An 8,737-nucleotide genomic window follows, 5' to 3' on the forward strand; every position below is an offset into this window, starting at 1 on the left:
GCCCCGCCCCCGAGAGATCTTCGATCTTCAAGTGACACGCCCCAATCCCTCCTCTAGTCCCTGCTGGACTGTCCCCTTCAAGTCCCCGGGCACACCTGAGGTCGGGGGCGGACCCAAATGGGTATTTCACAAGTGGCAGGGAGGAGACAGAAAGTCTTTGGTCCTATCTGGTCCCGTGACCGGGACTTTGCCCTCCGAGGTCCAATAGTGACTCAGTCAGTCACTATCCACCAGCACCACCACCACCAGCCCAGGCAAAGGCCTGCCCTCTGGGCAAAGTCCGAGCACCATCTTTGGGACTGGGACACTTGGCACTTGGATGCGTCATCAGTTGCGTCATCCCCGTTCCAGCAATCTGCAGATGGTCTGGGCCACTCTGACCCCAGTCCTACCAACGACTCTCAGATCTAAAGGTAAGGTGACCGACCAGATTTTATCATTGTGAAAGCGGGACAAAAGCAGGACACCATTGATAAAACTCCTATCCTGGCGAAATAGCCACATGGCAGCTGAAAACCGTCTACCCTAGCTTGTCGTGCATCCTTTCCAAAAATCGGGACTTTTTTAAACGCCACAGGACAAGGGAAAAATTGTTCAAAATCGGGACTGTCTCGCCAAAAGCAGGACGTCTGGTCACCTTCTTTAAAGGATGGTAGCATGATGGTTATGCATTGGGCTCGACGGGAGAAAGACGAGGCTATCTATTCCCGTAAAGAATTACAGTCTCAGAAACCCACAGGGACAGTTCTCGCCCGTCCTATAGGGTCACTATGAGTCGGCATTGACTCGGTGGCAGTGTTGTCTTTGTTTGTGTGTTTGCTGTTTAAGTTTGATTCCCGGGAGGAGCATACTCTCCACTCTCTCCCTGCGGCTCACTCTGTTCCAGCAGCCAATCCACGCCGCTCCCTGCCAAGTTGATCCGGTATCCCAACTCTGCCGATGCTGTTCCCTGTGCTGGAATGCTCTTCCCCCAGACATCCCCCCATGGGCCAGCTCTTCCCTTTCCAGATCTCGGTGTTCGCATCACCTCCACTAAGAGGTCTTCAGATTCTCCTGGGTAACCCCCCACCCCTCCTCCTTTCTGCCTCTCCCTCTTCATTCCTTCCCCAAGAGACCAGCAGGCCCAAGGAACCAGTGTCTTGCTTTTCCACGCCTCCGAGACCCTCAAACCAAAACCAGACCGGTCACTGTAGGATCTGTTTAAACCGTGGCCACCCCCTATGTTTCAGAGGAGAACAATGCTCCAGAGGATTGTCAGTGGTGATATCACACGGAATCGCCAGGCCTTTCTTCCATGTCACACCGGTGTGACCTATGAACCATCAACCTTTCAACTGGTAGAGCACAACCCATTTATACCAACCAGGGACCAACACCACCAGCCAGCATGAGGCGTCCCCTCCCCCTTCCTGGGCTGCACTTTCCTCATCGGCAAATGGGCAAAGTGCTGAACAAAATGTTCTCTGCACTTTGGGGGTTTCATACCCCCTGACCAGCCCTGGTGGCACGGTGGTTGCATGTCAGGTTGCTAACCACGAGGTCAGAAGTTCAAAACTACCAGCCACTCCGTGGGAGAAAGACTAGGCTCTCTACTCCTATAAAGGGTTAGAGTGTTAGATACCCACGGGGGCAGTCTGTTCTATAGGGTCGCTATGAGTTAGCATCAACTTGATGGCAGTGAATTTCTTTTGTTTGTTTGTTTTGTGCCCCAGGAAGGGCCCCTAGTAGCACACTGGTTAAGCACTCAGCTGTAAACCGGAGGGTTGGTGGTTCCAACCCACCAGCAGGTGTGTGGGACAGGTGGTGGCAGTCTCCTGCCATAAAGAGGTACGGCCTTGGGGACTCACTCTGTGGGGCAGTTCTCTGTCCTATGGGGTCAGTATGAGTTGAAATCGATGAGGCAGCTTTGAATTTGGGGTTTGGGTGTCCCATGGGACAGTGAATGCCTTGTCTGCCATGGGAGGCCTGCCAGCTGGTTGTGGGATACTGGGGTTGACATTTTATAGTCTAGACTCTGGATTCCAGCCATGTTTTCCCTTTCCGAGTTGGGGGTCCTTTGAGCTGGTGATAGAGCCCCTTTGTGCCTCAGTTTCCTCATTTTCAAACTGACACCCGCCTCCCAGGGAAGAGCCAAATGAGGCCCTTTGAACGAACCCCTCCAGGCAGGACCCAGGCAAGCGGTGCTCACAAAGTACATGCACAAGTCAGTCGCTACTACTGTAATCTCTGCTCCCAGGACCTCCGAGCCCCAGCCAGCCCGCCAGTCCACCAGGCCCACGAACTCACCCACGTCCCCGGCGTGGCAGGCTCAGCTCCTTCTGAAATGAGATGGAAATGGGGTCATTCCCAGGGAAACCTGCCTTTTACACCCTCCTCAAGCTGCCCCCTCCCTGCCCTCCTGCACCCAGCTCCCACTTTGCGGGGCTTCACATAAGCTTGCTTCCTGCTTGCCTCACTCACTGGGCTCAGTCCTGCCTCAGGGCCTTTGTCTGGTTAAGTGCAGCTCATCCTTCTGCCTCTGTCTCCTCTTCCTGGAAGCCCCCCCAGACTGCAAATCAACCTCCTCCCACCCAGCTCCTACTCCACTTGCACTAAAGCAGTGGTTCTCCACCTTCCTTAGGCGGCGACCTCAGGTGGTGACCCCCAACCATAACATGATTTTCGTTGCTACTTCCTCACTGTCATTTTGCTACTGTGATGAATCGTCATGTCAATATCTAACAGGCAGGATGTATTTTCATGGTTACAAATTGAACATCATGAAAGCATCGTGTTTCATCACAAAAACAAGATGTCATTCTATGTTGTGAAATACTTATTTCTAATGACAAATCAATGACATTTTGTCTTGAAGCACGGTGTAGCATGGGTCACAGTTCTCACGCCGGGTACTCCTATGTGGGCATATCTGCCTGTGGGCAGACCCGCCTGGAGACGGACAGAGGAGCGGTGTCTCGGTTCCTAAGGCCATGGGAAACAGGTGTTTTCTGATGGTCTTAGGTGACCCCTGTGAAAGGGTCATTCGACCCCCAAAGGGGTTGCGACCCACAGGTTGAGAACCGCTGCACTAAAGCCATGTTGTCCCTTAAAAGAACAAGTTGTCCCTGGCTGGCGCCAGTGGAGAAGCACTCCATGCAGTCAGTGGTTGTGCTGGAAAGCGGGACAGGGCTGGCCATCTGCTTCCTGAAACCCCTAGAGAGTAGTCCTACTCTGCACACTGGCCCCGACCACCAAAGAGCGAATCCGGTCTTCTTGTTAATCAAGACGCTTGTCGAGAGCAGCGGAGTCCCAGTGAGCTGTTGACAACAGGCGTCTGAGTTCCGAAATGGGCTCTCCCCGCCCCACCCTCTGCAGAAACGATGTTAAGTTTGGGTCCTGGGTGGCCAGTGGGGCTCAGGGTACTATGCCGGGATCCTCCTTTTGAGACCCCTTTAGAGCTCAGGGAGCTGGCCTGCACCTCCCCTGAGTGCCCCCAACACATACAGGGCAGAAAGCTCAGGCTTGGGGGTCCACTGTGACCCCAGGATGTGACTTGCTCAAAGGGTTTGGGAATTCTCTAAGGCCATGGAGCACAGGTTTGGACTCTGGGGACCAGGTATTTGTCCCTTCCTGACCGCACAACCTTGAGCAAGTGACTTGTACTCCCGTGCCTCGGTTTCTCTATCAGAAATTTGAAGGGAACATAGGTGGTATGGGGGAAATTTTGGTACCATTCACTAGGAGTCAGAGAAGCGTTTTTTTACAAGCCAGGGAAACTGAGGCAATGAGGGAAGCCTGCTGCCACGTCTCCCCGTGGAGGCAGGGCCGGGAAGCCGACGTGTTGCCCCTATCCTACCAACACCACCGGGGTGGCCGCGGCGGGGACACTAGACTATTTTTACCTCTGTGGGCCTGGGGCTGCCCACGTTCTGAGCGGGGCGTTCACCATGGCAACCCGTGACGTCAGCGGCCCCCGCAGCCAATCGGAGGGGGCCGGAAGCCGCCGGGCATGGGACAACGCCTACAGGGAGGGGTTAGCAGGGTCTGGGGAGGAGGAGAGGGGTTGGCAGGGACCCAGTGTACATTCCGAGGCCTGACCCCAGCTATCTCGCATTCAGGAAACCAAGTCATTTTGTGGGGGCGGGGGGCAGCGAAGGCTGAACTCCCACATTAAGGGTCACCCTGTTTGCTTGAATACCTCTGAGGTCAGAGAGCTCACTACTTATCTCACAGGACAAAAAGTCTTACTCAGCAGATACCACCATCATTAGGATCGCTTTCTGCCTCCTCTAATTGCTGTGGAACCTTATGCCACGCCCCACCCCCTCACCCACCCATGGGACTTGACCCCTCTGTGCCTCAGTTTCCTCATCTGAAAAGCCAATTAGTAGAGGCCTGGGAACATCTGGCACTTGGAGGGACCCTGACTACGATTTTGCGAGAGTATTCATAGCCACCCAAATGCAAAATGATGTCAAGTGGCAGAGGGAGGTGAGGGGAAGCCGTGGACGCTGGGCCCAGGAGGAACTCTCCCGGCACCACCCCCGGACCCTCTGCTCCAGGAACCATCTGCTTCCACCCACAACCCCCCTGTGTGCCAGCTGTTCCCCAGGGGGAGGCACTTACCCAGACCGAGGTGGTGGGGTGGGGATGCCAACCCCTGGAACCATCTATTAACAATAATATTTAGAGCATCTGCTCTGCACAGTCAGGCTGGGCAACACTGTCTCTTTTCCCAAGCCTAGCTCTGAAGACCCCCGTCTGAAGAAAGAGGAGTGGGGCTTGGATCCCCAGACTGGAGGAGTCAGGAAGAGAGGAGGTTGGAGGGACCAGGGGCGCAGGGGTCGGGGCTGGGGGGCGCTCCTGGATGAGGTACCTCAGGACTAGGGTCTCAAGAGTAGAGATGTGGTGGGAGCCAAACACATAAGAGGTCGGGTATGGCCAGAGAGACGGGAGGGAGAAGTCAGCAGAGGCCATGTTACACCACCCTGGGGGCTTCCTGGAGGAAGAAGTCAAGTGGAACTGAACCAAGAGGAAGCAGGGACACCCCCAAGCTGTGGCCCTTTCAAGGCGCCTCCACAGTAGCAGGGGGCAAAGTCCAAGCTCCACTGAGACACAAGCTCTGGCCTCATGCTCCAGCCCGGATGCCGTTGGGGGATCTGGTGTTTTTAATTGTGTCCTGTGTCTTCTTTAAGCCAAACCAGGAAGCACCGGTCCCTAGCTCTCCCCATGACCCACAGCCAATGAGAACCCACAGCCCCTGAGGCTAGGACTTGCCCTGAACACAGCCACCACACTCTGATTGTCCAGGACATGCAGACCTAGATCTGGATCAGCACTGGACTGGAGTCCCCCTTGCTTTCTCAGGCTATTATGCATCGGCTGACTTTGGGCACCTTCAGAGGTCAGGAAATATGATGGGCCCCCCACTTGGCCCTCTGGTCCAGGCTCCTCCTGGCCCTCAGAACTTCATTTTCCCCTCACTCTAGCTTCAGCCTCCAGATCTGAGCGGGTGCTGTCTTATTCCAGCACTTCCATCGCCACCCATCACCTTAAAAAGAAAGTCTAGTCCCTTCAAAGGGCACTGGAGAGTTAGTTAGAAGCAGATGGCCAGCCTGGATTCAATCCTGATTGTCACCTATGTACACTCCATGAGACCTGACCAAATGACTACACTTTGCTGAGCCTCAGTTTCCTCTTTTGCAAAGGCTCAACTTTAGAGAACGCCCCCCCACCTCTTCTGAGCCAGACCCCACTTCCTGACGTCAGTAGCACCCCTGTTTGCTTCCCTGGAGGCGGTTTTCTTATTTTAAGAGGCCGAAGGCGGGGCTCAAGTCTAATTGGGGCTTCACGGGGATTGGGCCCCCCTCCCCCAACAACACCCCCTTACTCTCCAGTCCTGCCCCGCCCCCTCCTTTTCACCCAGTCTACCCACCCCTATCGCTGGCCTTGACCCAGTAGGCTGATCCTCTGCACTCCCCGCTGTCTAACCTGCAGCCCTACCTGAGCCCTCTGGGCTCCCCACCTCTTTCGCTGAGTTCAGAGCTCCGCTGGAGCAGCCAACGGACGGGGAGGGGGGGACGGGGCGGCAGGGGGTAGATGCAGGACCCTCTGTCCCTCCAAGCCAGTGCCAACCTCACCCCGCGCCCGCCTCCCTCAGCTTCTTTCATTTCCCCAAATACGCACTCCTCCCCTAGCCCCGCCACTGGCAGACTCCTGGGTCTAGCGTCCCCTGGGGCTGTCACAGCTCCCCAGGGACGCTGCGACGCGGACCACTGCGCGGGGTCGCTCTTGCTCAACCAGGGCTGAGGCTGAGACTTGGCAGTGTCTCCCAGCCCGGCACATAGCAAGTGCTTCCCAAACAGCTAGGACTCAAGTCAACGATGGATCCCAGGCTCCGCGCCCGTAAACGGAGCAGCTGCTCGGGGATGCGGTCCAAGTCCTAGAGGGCGCCGGCCAGAACCTCTGAGTTTCTTTTTCGCAGTTGGGGAAATTGAGGCTGGGAGCGGTCAAAGAAGTCACCGCCCTGGGGGTCAGGCAGTTTCCCCCGGTTGGAACCTAGGTCCCTCTGCTGGCCTCTTTGCCCGCGTTCGTAACGCCCGGGAAACACAGCCTCCCAAGTCCAAGAGGCGAGTGTCGGAAAGGCGGGGTCCTATGACAAATGGGGGCCGGGAGAAGCAAGAGTGCCCCCGTGGCCAGTGCCCCGAGGTCCAGTGAAGGACTGTATCTCCGCTGGAGGCTGCACGACCTGTGGGGACTGGCCTGCACCCTGGAGCCTCGGCTTCCTAGCTGACCAATGGACACCTGAGTGCACCGTCCCAGCCTCTTCAGGTGGCCCTAAAGGTGGGCTCAGGCGGGGCTCCGCAGCGACTCAGCAAAGGCACCAGGCAGGGATCGATACAGGTTGATTAATATTAGTATATCATTAATAATAGTATCGATATCCTGATGAACATATGGCGTGCTTTCAGGCAGTTGTTGATTTTATTATTAGCTCACTCTGGCGGGGTGGGGGTGGAGTGGGGTGCCGAAACCCTTCGCCCCGGGTTTCCCCCCGCTCTGTTCGGAGCCTCAGTTTCCCCATATGTCAAACAGGAGCACCCTTCCCTCCTTCCAGAGAAAAAGCACTCCCAAGGGTACGCCCGGAGAGCGACCGAGGCGCCCCCAACTCTGGCCTCAGTTTCCCCGCACCCGCGGAAGCCCCGCCCCCGGCGCCCAGGCTGCGTCCTCGGGGCCGCGCCCTCGCCCCCGTCCCCGCCCCCCCACCCCGCCCACGGCCATTGGGGCCTCACCTGGAGCCCGCGGCGCCGCAGGAGGCTCGGCTCGTCCATGGCTCAGGAATCCGAACGGTCAGCCCGCCCTCGGCCCCGCCCTCCCCGGCAGGCCCCGCCCCTGGCGCCATTGGCCGCGGTCGGCTGACGCCTTCTAGCCCCGCCCCTCCCCGGAGCCCGGCTGCGAAGGCTCCGCCCCCATCAAGTGGGCCGGGCCTCGCCCCGCCCCGCCCCGCCCCGGAGGAAATAAACATTTTACAATTCTTGCTCCTGGAAGTAAGGAGTGTGAACAGCCCCATTTTGCAGATGAGGAAACTGAGACTCGGAGAGGTTAATCCAGGTGCCTTCCTTGTAGTCCAAGCTCCAGAGGGAGACAGCGAGAATTCTCGTTTTACCCAGAAATCATAGGACTTAAAAAAAAGAAATCATAGGACTTGCCACCGGGGTGTGCGCAAGTTTGAACCTGGCCTCTGGGGGCTTCAGAACTACAGAAAGCTGTCAGACTGCTTTCCAAAGCAGCCAGCTAGATACCATTTGAATCCCCATGGTCTGCGGTTCGAAACCACCAGCCACTCCTCAGGAGAAAGAGGGAGTTTTCTACTCCTATAAACAGAGTCTCGGAAACCCACCGGGGGGTCGCTCTGAGTCTGCACTGAGGAGATGGCAGTGAGTTAAGAACAGGGTCACAATGAGTCAGAACCAACAACCTGCCCTGCAGGGCACAAACCGCAAAGTGCCCCGCGAGAAGCTCCAGGTTGGTGGTTGGAATCCACCCAAGGGTGTCTCGGGAGACAACCCAGCAGTCCGCAACCGAAAGTCCCATCTTCGAAAATCAGCAGAGTTCTACTCTGCACACAGGATGTCGCCAGAAGTCGGGGGGACGCAAGTGACGACCACCACACCCTGCAAGTGATGTGAATCCTTGTTTTAAAAATGAATGCCGCAATTCAGGATGAGCTGCATAAAAATTTTTTTAAATAGATATAATCCAACCCTGCTCTTGTTCAATCCTGCCTCACTCACCCACCTCACCTTGTCCCTTAGCCCTGGGTCCCAGTAGTATAACTTTGTTTACAAAAACAGCTGGTGCCTGCAGTTGCTGATTTTTAAATTAAAAACAAAACAAAACATTTTTTAATATAAGAGAGCAATTGTATATTAAAACATCCCAGCCCAGTCCAGATCAAATCCATAAATCCAATATTAGCCCATATGTCCAATACCAGTCCATAAATCCCTCTTCCTCCTCATGCAACACATGTAATGGAAGATCGCAGGTCATTGGGTGGAAGGTCTTGTGGATCCAGTGGCGGTGGAAGCATCTCAGCGCTGGTGTGGGTTTCCACGTGGCTCCTCCAGCCCCAGGGTTCTGGCTCCATCAGCATAGCTCCATCTGGCTTGTCAACAGGAATCCCTGGCAGGGAGAGTTAAAAAACCCAACATTTTATTGGGGGCTCTTACAACTCTTGTAACAATTCATACATCAG

General features: G+C 55.8%; 1 protein-coding gene across 1 annotated transcript in view; it reads right to left on the minus strand.

Annotated features, from left to right (window-relative positions):
* MAST3 (microtubule associated serine/threonine kinase 3) overlaps nucleotides 1-7,342 on the minus strand; it is a 38,739-nt gene extending 31,397 nt beyond the window's left edge. The window contains exons 1-2 of the mRNA XM_045299250.1: nucleotides 7,272-7,342; nucleotides 2,287-2,318 (exon numbers count right to left, since the gene is read on the minus strand). Of these exons, the coding sequence (XP_045155185.1) occupies nucleotides 2,287-2,318; nucleotides 7,272-7,310 (71 nt within the window). The 5' untranslated portion in view covers nucleotides 7,311-7,342. The remainder of the gene's footprint in view (nucleotides 1-2,286; nucleotides 2,319-7,271) is intronic.
* Nucleotides 7,343-8,737: the final 1,395 nt, after the last annotated feature.

This window comes from Echinops telfairi, unplaced genomic scaffold, assembly GCF_000313985.2.
Source record: "Echinops telfairi isolate 266 unplaced genomic scaffold, ASM31398v2 ScPeMD7_7457;HRSCAF=8495, whole genome shotgun sequence".
In the NCBI taxonomy this organism is placed as follows: domain Eukaryota; kingdom Metazoa; phylum Chordata; class Mammalia; order Afrosoricida; family Tenrecidae; genus Echinops; species Echinops telfairi.